Here is a 17926-nt window from a genome sequence, read left to right on the forward strand (position 1 = left end):
TCTCCGCGATATTTTTCATCGCTTCATGCAGTATTTCATTACGGTAAATATCTCCGCGTGGCAAGATAAATTGATCATATCTTTCTTCGCTTGAGAATAACCAAACCGATATTGGATCAGATGCGGCTAATAATTTGATATATCGGAACATTGCATCAGCGCCATCCGTGGAAAATTCCGCGGGATAGAATTTAACAACACGATCCTTCGGGAATATCATCACTGACTGCGACCACGCATGTGAATTATGATCAACGATTTCGATTGGTGTTCCTCGAGAACTATATGGTGAAGAATATAATATTTCACCCGATAGCGTTTTAACCGTAATAGGAAATTTAAGTTTCTTACTCAGCGCAGCAACATCATCGATTGATGCGCCATTAGTAACTGTATTTGCCCATAAATTAATTTTATCCAATCTCAATTGAGTCAGACCAGATCCACGACGAGCATTTTTCATATGCTCGATAACTCTCTCAGCCACGCAATTTATCATCGGTGATTCTTTCATCGCTGGTAGATTTTTCATATCAGGATTATTATTCAGCCGATAAATTCCATAAACAACAGCGCTAGAAGGATAAGCTCTAGCGTAATAAGGACCGTCAATTCCCAATAACAATCCCGGTTTCGAATTCTTATCAAGAACGACATTTTTCTTACCGCCGCGTACTGGATCTCGTTTGTCGCGAATAATCCAAGTATCATCAGGCATTTGTGCAATAAATTTTATTCCAAATATAAATCGCTCCTCTTTGTGTTCAGATTTTATGTGTTCGATTATCTTCTTTGCTCGCTCTAGATTCATCGTAACATCAATGAAATTAGTTTTCCACGTCGACCAAACATGAATCGCGCCATCGTCGAAAAATTCTTTCTTTGCACGATCTACTTCAGGAATGATATATTCTGCCTCATCAAGATCAAATAAGTCCATTATTATATTTTAGACAAATATCTAATTATAATAATGAAGCAATGCGCTTGGATAATAGTCGGATCAACAAAATCATGTGATAAATCTTGCAGAGGTGAATATTGCGGCGCTCATATATACGAAGTTCGACGAGGCAACAAAGGACCACAACGATGTTTGGTTTGCCAAGTTGGCATTCGAGGAAAGACTCGATTATGTTTTTCTTGTGGTGGAAAGAAATATCGTGAGCTACGGAGATATTATGAAAAGAAATCTTCCTCAGTAATTTCTTGTGAAGAAGATTATATTAATCGTTTCAAAGCAAATTATGATTTAGAAGTATAAAATATTATATATGGAAATGAAATCAACGATTCCTATGAGTGAATATAGATCACATCCTACCATTGATGATTATGAAGCATCCAAGGATGGAAATGTGAGACACATCAGAACGAAGAATCTTGTTGGTAATATTAATATGAATGGATATCTCAAATTCACAATCAGCAAAAATAATAGGCGAAGAAAAACAAATTACTTCGTTCACAGATTTGTGTTCGAATGTTTCCATGGACTCATCAGAGACAATTTGGTTATAGATCATATCGATGGAAATAAACTTAATAATGAATTAACTAATCTTCGAACTGTGACTCAGAGTGAAAATTGTTCCTCGGGTAACACTGGAAAACATCCGAAAGATGCCAAGTCAGTTAAGTCGGTAAATCAAGAAACAAATGAAGAAATTGCATTTGAGTCGATATATGCTGCTGCGAAATTTTATGAAATTACTCCAGTATCGATATGGCGAGTAGCGGAGGGAATAAACCACAGAACATTTTCCTACAATCTCGGTGAGTGGATCAGATTCTTCTATGTTCCAATAATATTTGATGATGATGAAGAATAATTAAATACTACAAAATTAGTATAATGGACGAAGAAACAATAAACGATATCATTGGAGAGATTAATAATTTGAAAAAAAAAATAGATCTCCCATCGGATCTTGATGTGAATAAAATCAGATCAGAATTCGAAACAATTATTCTAGGGAGACTCGAATATAAATATACCCTGCCGTCAGAATATAAATTAATAAAGAAAATTCAAATTGCGATGTACCAATCACTTGCAACGGTCAGTGATGATCACATCGAGGATTTTGTTAAATTATCAACGCTAGTAGAAAAAGCTAGATTAATTTTATCCGACGCATATGAATCAAGGAAAATCACAAGTTCTCGTGTCAGACAACTGAAAAAACTTGTTGATGAAAAAACAAGAGAATTTTCCAATCTTTGAAATTTTACAAAATAAAAAAAAAGATTTAAATTTCCCTGGATTTTATTTATTTTTTTAATTTTGGCGGGGGTATTTACCTAACGGATTCACGAAATTATATAAATTACTTCGATTTGAGGGGTAAATACCCCAGCGGATTCACGAAATTATATAAATTACTCGATTTGAGGGGTAAATACTCAACAAAAAACATAAAATTACGAAACTTTCTTAATTTTTCTGATTTTTATTAATTTTTTTTTATTATTTACCAAAATAATTTATTTACTGAAATTACACAAATTTATTAATTTTGAGGGGTAAATACCCCAGCGGATTCACGAAATTATATAAATTACTCGATTTGAGGGGTATTTACCCCAGCGGATTCACGAAATTATATAAATTACTCGATTTGAAGGGTAAATACCCCCGCCAAAATTAAAAAAATAAATAAAATTCAGAAAAAATATCTTTTTTTTTATTTTGTGAAAATTTCCCTGGATTTTATTTATTTTTTTCGTTTGTTTTTCCCTGGGATACAGATTTAAAAATCAAAAACTTTCGCTTACGATTTTACCAACAAACTAATACTCAGCGTTTCTCCGCGAATATCAAGTAAATTTCCATCTTGATTTGTTAGTTTGAAATTTATTCTTGATAATAATCGATTATGACAGCGTAGGTAAAACGGATTAACCGGCTCCTTTATTATCAAGTAACCAGGAGAGACGTTAGGAGAGAATGTGTATAATACAAATCCCTGCTCCGCTCTTGATATTGCAGGATCAACATTATAGCTACCTTCTACAACATCAGCGTGAAGATAAACAGCAATCACTTCGGTTATATTAACTATCCCAGGAGAAATGTGTCTTCCTTGTCCAATTCCATCATTATCATGCATCAAGACTGATTCTGCTTGTGATTTCTTCTTAACCCACGCGTCGTGTAATTTAGGAAATAACCTATCGACTGTATCAGCGACAAATTTTCTCATCTCATCAACATTGTAGCCGGGAAATTTATAATTTGGCAACGTCCTCTCGGTTAGATTATGTCGTTGCATAAACGCGTTAATAATAAAACCCATACCAAAGACGGCGCTGTTTTGTATATAGCCCGTTGCTAGTTCGTTAATAAGTTCCATATCAGCAGCTAATTTATTTATCCGCTCTGTTGTAATTATAATTTCGTTGCATGAAGCTTGTACGTTAAATACGCAATCTTGGAAATAATGTTCTAACAGTTTCTTTTGTATTTCGTATTCGTTGATAATTTTAACAAATAATATTGTAATACTATCCTCGAACAAATCTAGCATATAAACTGATCCTGATGAAAAATCAAGACTCGCCTTAGTTTGTTCATACTGATCAATATAGTCCAAGTCAAGTCCGTGGAAGTTTTTTTCATTGCTGATAAAGTCGGATTTCTTTGGTTCTGGTGTTGTTATTCTGCCAGGCGGAATATCAGGCCAGCCTAATACTGTCCTAATAGATGAACGGTAAATATCTACCATATACGGCGACGATACTTCAATGATTGATGATAACGTTGGTTCATGTGCTGATATCTTTATTCCTGGATGAGCATCGCCAGTAATATTCGATATTCTAGTGTTGAACTCGCTATTTATCTGTTCAATCTCATAGCTGCCGGTTGGTATACTAACGACAAACCAACTAGGAGTTCCATCGGCGTGTTTCTTATCAGCAACAACAAGTGAATTGTTTGATAATAATTTACCGAATGATTTTGATCTGATATTAGGCCAGCTATTATAAACACGCAATTGTATCAATGCCATTTCCTTGACGCTAATTGGAGTTGGAAAACTAATACTAAATTCTGGATTAGTTGAGCTTAGTGATATTAACGTTGTTGTCGGCGGTGTTGTGTTTGTCACTATCTGGACTAACTCGGACATTATTAATATTTATTTGTTCAATCTCAGAGTAGATGCTGATCATCGAATAAAATTCTATATCGGATATAACTCCATCGTTGAGACTTTCGGAAATCAGCGATGATAACTTCGAATATGCGTCGTTAATTTTAGTTAGTTTATTTTTGTACGATAATAGTTTCTCGCTGGTGCATGAAGATATTTTTCTTGCAATAATATTGAGAACGCCAGCTATCGTTGTTGTTGATGAAATTATTATTGTTGCTACGATCGGCGCGATTGTTGTTACTACGGATAAAACAATACCCGCGCCGGCGATTATTGCTGATGCGGTATAAACAACAACATCAATAATAACTAATCTGCGCTGGTATTTCTTTATTTTTATTTGATATTCGTCTATTTGTTTTTTTAGCGAATCTTGCCATGATCGCGCAAGATTATATCGATAATCTGATGCTGTCATTTATTTAATCTACAATAATAATTACTATATTATTTAGTTTTGTACGGAATATTATCCCATCCGGATAAAAACTCATAAATTGCAAGATATTTGATTTCTCCTGTGATGGTTCTATCTGGTGGTTCTAATGTAAATACCTCCCGAGTATTTTCCTCCATGGAAATAATAAAAATTCCAGGATAATACTCATGAAATGTATTAATTTTGTGAAATTCAGTTGTTACCGTGAATTTTATTTTGGATATGAAATATACTCGATATACGCCAGTAATTGGTGCAATCCAACTCGTAATATTTGATTCGGGTCTCCATATCTTGTTTATCGCTTGTACCACAAATGATATATAACAACCAAGTTTTTCTACATTTTCCACATCCGGTGAGATGACAATACGGGACAATTTTTCAATTTTTGTGTTGATTTCTTGTGTTTTCTCGCTGAGATCATCGTGTGATGTTTTATCGACTTTTTCACCCATTGCGGTATTTATCTTGGTAACATCTGCGAGAATATCATCGTTGATTTTCTTTTGTTTCTTTTGGAGGTTATCGTGTATTGTTTTATCAACTTTCTTAATTGCGATTTGGCGTACTGCGTTGATATCTTCAATGATCTTAGTATTATCTTCAATGATTTTCTTGTGGAGGTCATCGTGTGATGATTTATCGACTTTCTGCTCACGAACTGCGTTAATATCCTCATCGATTTTCTTTGTTTTCTCGTCGTGTGATGATTTATCAACTTTCTGAAGCATTGCGGTATTTATATTTGTAACATCGGCGAGAATGTTATTAACGTCCCTGGTTGTTCTTGTTAGTTTTTCACCAAGATCGTCGTGTGCTGATTTATCGACTTTTTGATTTGCTAATCCACGAACTGTTTCAACGTCGCTGCTAATCTTAGTAATATCTTCGTTTATTTTCTTTGTTTTCTCGTCGTGTGCTGATTTATCGACTTTTTGATTTGCTAATTCACGTACCGCTTCAATATCATCATTGATGGATTTTATTTTCTCGTCGTGCAATGATTTATCAATTTTTTGAATCGCTAATCCACGAACTGCGTTAATATCGGCGAGAATGTTAGTAACATCCCTGGTTGTTCTTGTTAGTTTTTCACCAAGATCATTGTGTGCTGATTTATCGACTTTTTGTTGTGTTAATCCACGAACTGATTCAATGTCCTTACTAACTTTAGTAATATCATCACTGATTTTCTTTGTTTTTTCGTCGTGTAATGATTTATCAACTTTTTGATTTGCTAATACACGAACTGCGTTAATATCCTCATCAATCTTCTTTGTTTTCTCGTCGTGTAATGATTTATCAACTTTTTGATTTGCTAATCCACGAACTACTTCAATGTCCTTACTAATCTTAGTAATATCCTCATCAATCTTCTTTGTTTTTTCGTCGTGTAATGATTTATCAACTTTTTGATTTGCTAATCCACGAACTACTTCAATGTCCTCATCAATCTTCTTTGTTTTCTCGTCGTGCAATGATTTATCAACTTTTTGATTTGCTAATCCACGAACTGCGTTAATATCCTCATCAATCTTCTTTGTTTTCTCGTCGTGCAATGATTTATCAACTTTTTGATTTGCTAATCCACGAACTGCGTTAATATCAGCAAGAATGTTAGTAACATCCCTGGTTGTTCTTGTTAGTTTTTCACCAAGATCATTGTGTGATGATTTATCGACTTTCTGTTGTGTTAATCCACGAACTGCTTCAATGTCCTTACTAACTTTAATAATATCATCACTGATGGATTTTGTTTTCTCATCATATAATAATTTATCGACTTTCTGCTGCGTTAATCCACGAACTGCTTCAATGTCCTTACTAACTTTAGTAATATCATCACTGATGGATTTTGTTTTCTCATCATATAATGATTTATCGATTTTCTGTTCACGTACTGTGTTAATATCTGCGAGAATACCAGTAACGTCCATGGTTGTTTTTGTTAGTTTTTCACTAAGATAATCGTGTGATGATTTATCGACTTTTTGATGAGTTAATCCACGAACCGTTTCAATGTCCTTGTTGATTTGATTGATATTATCATTAATGGATTTTGTTTTCTCGTCGTGTGATGATTTATCAACTTTTTCACTTATTGCAGTATTTATCTTTGTAACATCGGCAAGAATGTTAGTAACGTCCCTGGTTGTTCTTGTTAGTTTTTCACCGAGATCATCGTGTGATGTTTTATCAATTTTTTGGTGCACTAATCCGCGAACTGTTTCAATATCTTTGCTGATTTGATCAATATCATCATTGATAGATTTTGTTTTCTCGTCCTTCTGATTCATTAACACACGCATCGTTTCAATATCAGCACTAATTTTCTTTGTTTTATCGCTAAGATCGTCGTGTGATGTTTTATCAGCTTTTTGGAATGTTAGTGAACGCACCGCTTCGATATCTTTATTTATCTTGGCAATATCATCGTTGATGGATTTTGTTTTTTCAACAAGATCATCGTAATCATCACTTCCACGTAACGATTCGATGTGTTTATTGATTTTTGCAATATCGTCGTTGATTTTCTTTGTCGTCTTGCTAAGATCGTCGTATAACACTTTATCGCCTTTCTTATCCATTGTGGTTTTTATTTCAGAAACGTCAGCGATAATATTAGTAATATCTTCGTTGATCTTTCCTACTTTATCAATGAGGTCATCGTGCAATTCCTGATCAACTTTTTTCTTTGTTAATTGATCTGCGACGAATGAAGTATCAGTTGTTTTCTTTATATTATCATCAACTTTCTTGCTAAGTTGTTTTAAGGTTTCATCGAGTTTTTTAAGATCGTTAGTTAGTTTAGTTAGTTGCTTTGTAAGTTTTTCCTGATCTTCATTGTAGACTGCCTTATCCAACTTTAACAATAATGTCGCTGATAGTTCTTTATCAGATTTTTCTACATCTGCGATATTTGCCTTTGATGGTAAACTTGCGATAATATTAGTAACGTCAGTGATAGATTTTGTTACTGAATCTGATAATTGAGTAAATTGCTTGATGCGTTCGTTATATTCATCTCGGCTAATCATATCAGTGACTTTGACATTGCTAGTTTGTAATCGACCTTCGGTATTTTGAAAAACAGCAATTTCACCAGGATTTATCTCTGCCAACGATAGAAGATTGTTAATGTCTTTCTTGGTTGCAAAATTTGATGTATCGATTTTTTTTTCTTCATCTGTTTCTTCTTTCTTTCTAAAGAGAGATCTACCATAAATGTCAACCATGATATTTATCTACGGTATATTCAAATAAAATTTTGTGATAAGGGCGGGATGATTTTGAAATTGCATCAAGAACGTTAATTGATTCTGGACCGCATATTGGTGGATCGGTTGATGTTTGCGTTGGAAGTGTTGAATACCAAACTGGAAGTTTCAGCGAGGAAATATATTTGAAAAATTCGTTTGGTGGTGCTAGTCCATACGAATCAAAGTAAATGATTTCGCGAGGATTAATCGCGTACGCAACCCAGTGAGTGCCAGGGCCGGAATTTTTATCGAGGTTAATTATTCCTGTCTCGGTAGAATTTGGTTTGTCCGGTAATTGATCTCGCATGAATACTCCTCTGAAAAATCTTATTTTCTTTTTCTTTGCTTCATTGATTAAATCTAAATTCGATGATGGCGTGATGATCTTAGGCCGGATCCGTACATTGGAGGTCGTCCTAGTCTCAGGCCGGATCCGCGATGGTATTTTTTTTTACCGTATCTTCCTCCGGTAACTTTATCCAATAATTTTTTAACTCCAAATCCAGCCGTTGCTGATAACGCGCCCGTTATCAACGGAGCTAATAAAGGCAATAGGAAAGGAAGGAAGCCACCTACCTTGACCATGTCTTTCACTGCGCCAATGGAGAGAGTTACATGAACACCAGAATTCATTGATCTGGCTTTGGTAAATCGTCCGTGTTGACCTCGTGTCAGTGATAGTTTGTTAGGTCCACCGTGAATCTGATTATTTTTCAAGATTAATTTTAAACCTCTTCGCGCTGTTGTTGCTGCTTGAAGTTTTTTTATCTGACCCGGGGTCAGTGTTACGCTGACGTGTTCGTATGGCATATTAATAATCACTTTATCTAAATTTAGAATTTATCACATATTTTCTACAGGCGCGTCGATGACTCTCATTCTACCACTGATGCCTTCTAGGATCATTGTTCTATCACTAAGAATAACCGCGATGGCTCTTGCCGGTCCTCCAGTGTTAATTCTGGCTTTGAAATGAATATCGACAACCGACTGCTTTACCAAATCAAGATGTTCCAGGGAAAAATAATAGATGGGATAGAGAGTATTAAAATCCAATTGTGATATTTGCAATCCGGTATCAATATTTTGATCGCGACCCATAAAACTTAATAATCGATGATACGCGCGTGCCGTAGAATATTGAGCAAAATTGATAGCTATTTCTTCGGATGGTTCTTGTTGACCGTTTATTCTTAATGATACGTTTGTTGCCCCAAATTGATCAAATATCATGTGACTGTGAGTTTGATCGTATCTATTTGCATTTTGAAGAACAATGAAGATATGCCTGGGCGCTGAAACACCTTGCTGTGACGCAATTCGCCAAGTGTATATTCCATTCATATTAACATCGGAGGAGTCGGTTGTTGTTGTTAGCCAGGACATGATGGATTTTCCTCCTTGATTCATGAATGATAATAATTTTTCTTCTTCGCGAATTGATGGTGTTACTGCTGGCATCCACAAAGTAATTTTAGTTAATGTTACCTTACCAGCATCACCCGCATCTCGCCAAATGGCTCTATCATTACCCGCGGCATCTCGAATAAAGGAAATTGTATGCTTTGCTCCATAAATAACTTTCCTGAAATGCCGGCAAAATCCAAAAATGTGAGATAATGGAATTGCACAAGAGAAATTATTCTCGGCTCCAACTAACATTTTCTTTCGCGTAGCAAATCCAAGATTATAATTTTCAGTTTGATTAATTATCATATTTTCAACATCAGCAACAGCATTGCCGGCGTTATTATTCGGTCGTCTAACAACAAACGGTTTGAATATAGGATCATTAGAATTATCCTTAGCAAACATCATACTAGGACCAGCCGATCTGGTGAAATCATCCGAGTATCTTGCTAGGCCTATGATCGTTGTTGCTACATCAACATTGTCAGTGATTGATTCAATCTCTCTTCCATCAATCATGTAAGTGGCACTCTTGAATAATGCCATGATACCGTTATTGACAAATCCAACGTTAAAATTTGCATCGTAGTTGGTATTATCGGTTTTATTAAGTATCCCAACAACCTCGATATACGCCTCAGACGGAAGAAAATATCTTGTTGTATCGTGAACTTGAATTTCCTTGCGGTTAGGTGTATTTGGTTCAACTACCTCGTACGAGAAATACTGAAAATCTCGCACGGATGTGTCTCTACCCACAGGCTCGTCCATGTCAAACACTTCATTTGACACTTGTGAAAACATTATTACTAATGATATCGTCTAAAACGAAGACCATCTCCTGAAATGAAACTTGTATTTCCAAGATTTGTATTTGCAATCTCATGAGCTAGATTTGTGTTTGCAATTTCATGCGCCAGATTTGTGTTTGCAATTTCATGTGCTATATTTGTCTTAGCAACTTCCTGCGCCAGATCGTTTATTTTCTTATTTGCTGCTTCATTTATGGTTTTGCTAATTTCTGGCGGCATCTCTCTAGTGATAGGTAATCTGACTGGTCTTTTTTTACGTATTAAATTTAATATTTTATCTTTGACAGCGTTGAATCCTTTACTAGCTAAATTGCCAATACCAGAAACAGCGGTCTCGCCAATCTTTCCTATTGCTTTTAATCCTAGTTGTTTGATCACTGGACCAATTTTAGGTGCTACTCGCGTGACAAGACTTCCAATGATATCACCGAGTCCATTGCCGTGAACGTATTTATATACTGGTAATCGAGAATTAACTACGCGGACCTGATTGGGTCTGCGTTGATATTTGTGAACAATCATATTATTTCAATTGTGTTGTTTTAATCAATAAGTTCATCTATGAGTTTCTTATAAATGTGAGAATCAATTACACCACCGCGAAATAACCGCTGACAAATATTTGATGCCTCGTTGATTATTTCAGGAGAATTATTTCCGGCTCGTTTTCCTCCGATTAATACTTCGAGGCGAGACACGTCGTTAACAACACTGTCGGGGCAAACAGTATATCCACTTCCATATCCTTTTCCTGATATTAGTTTTTCTTTTCTTAATTTCTGTTCTTTTTTATATTCTTCAACTTTCTCCATAAAATTTTTAAATCCGTCATCTTTTAAATATATTTCCTCCCCTAAACTACCAAAATAAATTACAGCAGGCCAGATTTCTGGATTAGCATCAACAATTTTATGCGCGCTTTCTCGCAGGTATAAAAGTTTATTTCGTAAGTTATAATTTGCAGCAACGTGCAATCTTGTCTCTCTATCATCGAGTCTGTTGATAGTTCGGGATCTCAAAAACAAATCCGCAGGTACATCTACAAAATCAGATGGTATTTTTGAAGGAAATACGATTTCTTCAGCTAATTCTTGAACTTCCTTGCTTTCTGCGGGTTTGATTTCTTCAAGCGAAGATGGGAACAAACGCGACTCTGAAAATTCTTGTGGTTTGTAATTGACTATCGAATCAATAAAATTGATATATTCAGGATCATCTTTGTTGACCTTTTTGACATCTTTGTGTATATAGTATATCCATTTTATCCACTGTACGCGAGACACATTCTCAGCTTGATGAGGTTTCATTAATTTTTTCCGTCTATTTTTATCATAATTTTCCACAGCAAATTTTATAACTTCATCCGGATTCATTTCCCTTATTCTTGTGATAACCTCATCGGTAAATTTATCAGTACTCAAGAATTTTATTCTTCCTTCTTCGGGGTGCTCTTGTTCCTGCTGCAATTGTTCTTGTGTTTTTTTTTGTAACTCTAGTATTTGTGCTTGTGCTTGTGCTTGTGCTTGTGCTTGTTCTTGACGTAATTGAGTTTGTTCTTGATGAATCTGTTCAAGTTGACCGGGAACAATTCTAGCGTGCTGCTCAATATCTCTTGTCATAGGAATAAGCCCAAGATCTCTAAGTTCCTTATCTTTCGTTTGTTTGCCGTATGCTACTTGTTCGATTACTCCGGTAACTGGACTCAACCACTTTGACGATACTTCACCAATATGATGTTGTTCATCATCGTACTCACGAACTTTTTTCTTAAATAATTGTTTTGTCGGAATAAGCTTCTTTACCGCCGCTAATTGCTCTCGCGCTAATCTAGCAGAATGCGGTTCTCCAACTGTGCTAGTTTTCCGACTCATCTTATTTTCAATGATATTGTTTTAATGTGAAATAAAATTAGCATCCGCAACCCAAATTCAATTACGGCAAATAAATTTTACAATACCCCCCCCAAAAAAATGCTGTTTTTTTTATGCCTAAAAATGCACTTTGGGTTGAAATTTTGCGGATTATTTTGCGTAGGAGGCTTTATTTTTGAAATCTGAGGCTTCTACGGATAAATGTTTGGTGGGAGGGTTAAATTTATCTGAGCCAGGGGGTCTGTAGAACTTCCCTGCTGCTCTCTAGAAAAGAAATAACCATCAATTTGCCAATGTGTAGGTAGAGTAGTGTGAATATAAACACTAACTCTTTTTTAAGATAGTGTGAGGGTATGTGTTTGTGTGTTTGTGTTTGTGTGTTTGTGTTTGTACCCGCTCACGTACGATTGTGTGGATAGTAGATTATGGATTTGTTTATTGTTTCTTAGCGTATGTGTTTGTGTTTGTGTGTTTGTGTTTGTACCCGCTCACGTACGATTGTGTGAATAGTAGATTATGGATTTGTTTATTGTTCTTAGCGTATGTGAAGAGTATAGTTTGGGTTTTGTAAGCGCTCACGTAAGATTGTGTGGATAGTAGATTATGGATTTTGTTTATTGTTTCTTAGCGTATGTGGAGAGTATAGTTTGGGTTTTTATTATATGAAATGAGAAAGTATAGTTTGGGTTTTATTATATGAAATGAAAAAGTAGGGGGATGTTTTCCTTCACGTTCGCGCGTTGTTTGGTCATGATCTAGGTAAGATCAATTTTACGTTTTAGGGGGATGTTTTCCTTCACGTACGCGCTTTAAGTATAAGAACCCACAGTATTCGTCGTTCAAACCATTCTGCAAAGAATAAAAAAAGAAGATGGCTTCTAACCAAATGGACAAAATACAAACATTACAAGACATTTTAGACAACTTAGGAATGATGGAGCAGATGTTAATAAGACTGGTTGAAGACCATTATTCCTATAGTCCCCATCGTGTAAAGATGGAAATTAATAACTTAAAAAAGGTAAAGGACAAGATTAGTGGTGTCATGAAAGAGATAAAGGAGGAGAAGGAGGATGAAGAGGAAAGAATAAGAATAAGCAAATGGAACGAAAAGATTGAAAAAGAAGAAGAAAATGAGAAGAGGAAGAAAAAAGAAGAGGAAGAGAAGAAGAAGAAAGAAGAGCAGGAGAAAAAGAAAGAGAAGAAGAGAAAGAGTGTTGGAGATAAAATAAGAACTTGGTGGAGAAAAAGAAGAAATTAGAAGCAGAAGAAGAAGAAAACCCAAAGGCCCTTTTCAGGGCCAGCCATATTTCTCGAAAAGAGATAGCCTTTCCATTGCCTACCCCTTTTTTAAAAAAAAAAAATTTAAAAAAAAAAAAAATCCCATGTTCAATTTCCCTTGACGCTATAAAGTCCCACCCTGTTTAAATTCCTTTGACGCTAAACCGTCCCACGATTTTTCTCCATGTTAATTTCCCTTGACGCTAATCTGACCCACGATTTTTCTCCATGTTAAATTTCCCTTGACGCTAATCTGTCCCAGGGGTCTCTGTAATGCTAATTCCCATTGACGCTAATGTATCCCACTTAACTACTGACGACATCTACAATGCTTTTAGAGAAATCTTCAAAGGGAGAAAGCATTTAAAGATACAGTTTAATGAATTATTAGAGTTTTACAGACTAAAAGTTAAGAACTTGTTGAAACAGGAAAGCATTTACTAATTTTTAGCTTATTCGAAAAAAGAAGTCTGCAGTAGAAAGGTTTAACAGAACCCTACAGACTAGAATGTGGAAAAAATAAGCCAGAATGGTGTTGACATTTTGTCAAAGTTAATTCCAGACACAACAACACCAATCACACATCACTAGGCATGACTTCTATAGATGAGAGCAATAACAAAACGAAATCAAGGAATAAAGATATTTATTCTATTATTTCACAAGTGATGTATTTGGAACTCCTAAATTCAAAATTGGTGAAACAGATGGATTTCAAAATAGATATCAATGTTTGTAAAGGATACCTTCAAAACGTCACCGAAGAAACATTCAACATTAGGTAAGTAATATTAGAGACTCGAGTTAACTGGAAGACTAGAAGGGAGAGCATACTGAAGCACATTTACGAACAAGAGTTATCTCTGTATGACAAGAAACATCACATATGCAAAGGTGAGCAATCTTTGAAGTCCGTAACAATGAAGTAGGAAAGGTATATACTTTTCAAAAGGAAACACACGTTTTACCATGAACATTTTTTTTAACTCCTCCATTAAACGTTCTTTGTCAATGAATTATATACAAATTAACAAATGTCATATTGTATTTGAAGAATATGTTATGCTATCTGGATGAAATAAGAACCAGTACGCCTTTCGTGCATAGATAGCTACGAAAATATACTGTACAATCTTATTCAAGGGAGACAATATTTCCCGTTGCACTTTCAAAACGTTCAAAACAAATGGCAAAATGTTGCAAATCCAACAAAAACAATTGATAGACGGCAATGAAATACTAAACAGTATGCATATGTTAAAGAGAACTCAGAAAAAAGAATTGTATGTGAATGTGGAAATATTTTGAATACAGGGGCAACTATTTTTAAAAATTTCAACGAAGGGTCAGCAGCAGCGATGGCTTTATCGCAAAAAAAATGAATTTCTTTGATTAAAAAAAAAACAAAAAAAAAAAACTATAGTAACACAACTCTACACTTTCAGTTCAGTTTAATTGGTTGACAAACCTTAACTAAGTTGGCATATCAAATGCATTTAACAAGATAACAATTTTCTATCTTGAACTCAACGTTTTGCATACAAACCATTAGATAGTATTGATAACAACACCTTAAAGTTTGACAGTGATGATTCTATAAGGATATTAAAACCTAATATCACAGAATGAGATACAATTTGGGCTGAATCAGCTAATACATACAGCGTGGATGGCAACATATTATTGTGAGCTTTCTTTATTGTATTTGATAGACCAAATGCACCTCAGTAAGTGAAGTCACTTTAAGAAGTTTATGTTTATCTCCAGATGCAAAAACTGATACCTGAACGCAAAATACCGTTACCTGATGATGATACATTACAGCCAAATATAATAAAAACACTGGAATGGAAAAGTGTATCATGTAAAAACAAAATTAATTTTGAAAAGAAAAATCAAATACTCGATTGACAATTTGCATCCTTATGATGTTTCTATTTTCACATCTGCTAATGAGATCTGACTCTTGAATGTTCAAAAGACACACGAAAATACAAAATAAATGAGCAATCGTTTATTTTCATACTCATGCGCATCGTAGCTGCTAAACGTGACTGAAACGGAGTTGGAAGAAAGGATTAAATAAAGAACAAATATAGTTCATAATATCAAAGACAATGCAAATAATATTACAGGAGGATGCAATTACACAACCGAAAAGAAACGAAACAAACTCAAACAATGCAATCAGTATTTGATAGGTGGTAATGAAACTCTATTTGCATTTGTGTTTTGTAAAAAAAGAAAAATGTTACTTTACAGTTTCAAACACACTGTTCCGCTTTCCTAACAACAGAAATGTTTTAAAGAACTTTAATTCACTGCTAATGTTTGAGGTTGTTATGTATATTTAACTTGCATCGCTTGTTGTTTTTTCTCACTGATTATATATTACGTGTATCGGTATTTTGCAACTGACCATTGGCCAAAATCTTGTTAATGGTGCACCTGACCAGATACATTTATTTTGTAAACAACATAATACATAGCTAATATATGATATATGATATTGTATTAATCAACAACAGAAGAAGTGTAAACCACATCGAGAGATAACAGCCATCGTAATATGCTGCTCAATTCAAATTGCCAATTTCTTAAAGTTTGAAGATGTCAGCTATCGTGCCTTCAGTTATATCAGCACGACTCAGTGGTTACGTTAATGAATTGGTGAAACTAAAGTCATACGAATAAGGTTTTATGTCTAATCATGTCTGAATTTCACCAGTACAAGTCTTAAATTTAAATGTATAAGCTTTATATGTTTTAAAGGTTACCTTTATATAAGACTTAAATTTCATTCTGTCAGCTCGTTTGGCCCTCGACTTTAGATTAAGTCAACGCTTAAAGGCTGCTGGTGAATTATTGGTCAGTTTGATGGATTCTAGATTTTACTTTAATTTTTTGTTGTTGCCAAAACAAGTTTGTATTTGGCACTCAGGTACAAATCACAGATGAAAATAGAAATTTAATTTTTGAGGGTTGTTTTGATTCTTCGTATGGTTTTTTGTTGTGTACTTTATTGGTTTTCTATCTTGTATGGTACTATTTTGCTTTGTTCAAGTTTTTGCATGCAATCCCAGTGGTAGCAGAAAAAACACTGACAGAGCTGCCTGTCCACCAAGAAAAGCGATGAAAAAGAACATGTCAATTATGCGTCCTACATAAGGCCAATCGATCTCATGGTCATCATCTCCATGGACATCAGCTTCGTCTTTTGGGTCATCCACATCCTTGTCATCTTCGACGTGTGTCAGCTCTACGTGATTTGAGATTTTCTTTCTTTGCTGTTTCTTCATCCTCTTGCAACAAGCCTTGCAACAAGCCTTGCAAACTGAACAGTTAATGAGCCTGATGATGAAGTTCAACCAGCGTGGCACTTTTCTTCCTTCTGGTTTGTGATAAAGTCGTAAGATTAGAATAACTAGGATGTTGATTACAGCGCCACAAATAATCATCAGCGCTAGGTACACAGTCATCAAGGACAGAGGGAACGAGGATTCAGGAATAAAGTCCATGAATGTTTGCAGAAGGACCGCGAATGTTAGGAAACATGTTATACTGAAACCTACACGTCCCCCTGATTCCGCTGGCAGAATGAAGACAAAACCAGTAACAGCGGATAATAAAAGAGTCGGAAGAATAATATTGAAGGCATAGAACAGATATCGACGTTCAATCGTAATCGTGTATTTGTTGTATGAGTTTGAATTCTTGATATAAGATTCAGTCTTTGTTTCAATCAAAGTCCAAGACCCACTTTCGGCAAAGCTTGTTAAATCCCAAGGTGATACAGAAAATCCCAAAGTCACTTCGGACGCTTGGTAGTTCCAAGGAGTGTAAGTAAAACTGCATATCTGCCGATCGAATGGAAAATATGTCACATCCGGTGAACAGGATGCACGGACAACGACCCTTGGCTTCCATAAAACAGCGAGTGATCGACTTGCGGGCTTTGCGCCAAAGCGTACCATATAAGTAGAACTTCCCAGCCTCTCTGTCGTGTCTACCGCATTAAGAAGAACAATATCGGGTGTCCAGGTTTTATCCGATGGCCAAAGGTAACTAGTTTCCACACCAAAAAGGTCTTCCCCAAACAAATTAGGAACTTCATCCGTCCAACTCATCGACAGAGCGCCAGCAATCTCTATTTGTCCATTGACGGAATCAAAGTCACCAAGCGAATACAGTTCCATATCTATCCAAACATTCATAGTTTGGCTTAAATTAACGAGGGGCCTAATCGCGGTAATTCCTCTTGTATAATGCTGATATGATGCGTAAAAGTACGTCAAGTCACTCCAAGAGTCAAAGCCATCAGAGAAAGGTAGACATAGAATAATTCCAACAAATATAACTTTCAAGTACATAGTGGTTGGTAGGTTTTACAATACGGGTTTTCAAGCCTTGTTCTTCTGTTATTGTATCTTAGCTATATCGAGTGAGACTTTAAAAACCACCGAGTACACACACCTTTGGAATATATATTGGTCCATGATCCATCCAATTAAATACAGTCAAGATCGATTTTGATATGTTATTATTTTAGGTCGAAGACAAAGCCTCACCGATATGCGTTACCTTTTCTGACACAAAAGGTCCATGCGGTCCAATTGTAATTGCTCTACTGGGTTCGTTTCCACCCAATACAGTGCACTAACAATAAATCGATGCCATACATATACAA

At 35.4% G+C, this 17926-nt stretch overlaps 1 protein-coding gene across 1 annotated transcript; it reads right to left on the reverse strand.

Annotated features, from left to right (window-relative positions):
• Window positions 1-13868: 13868 nt before the first annotated feature.
• Window positions 13869-17690, reverse strand: LOC149806419 (neuronal acetylcholine receptor subunit alpha-6-like). Its single transcript, XM_089974337.1, has one exon. It carries the CDS (start codon window positions 17607-17609, stop codon window positions 16299-16301), a length of 1311 nt encoding a protein of 436 aa, XP_089830463.1. The 5' UTR covers window positions 17610-17690; the 3' UTR covers window positions 13869-16298.
• Between the last annotated feature and the right edge of the window lie 236 nt (window positions 17691-17926).

Source organism: Sinohyriopsis cumingii, chromosome 1 (assembly GCF_028554795.1).
Source record: "Sinohyriopsis cumingii isolate HCF-2022 chromosome 1, ASM2855479v2, whole genome shotgun sequence".
NCBI lineage: Eukaryota > Metazoa > Mollusca > Bivalvia > Unionida > Unionidae > Sinohyriopsis > Sinohyriopsis cumingii.

Coding starts and splice junctions, on each gene's coding strand:
- LOC149806419 (XM_089974337.1), bottom strand. CDS start 17,609: ATGTACTTGAAAGTTATATTTGTTGGAATTATTCTATGTCTACCTTTC.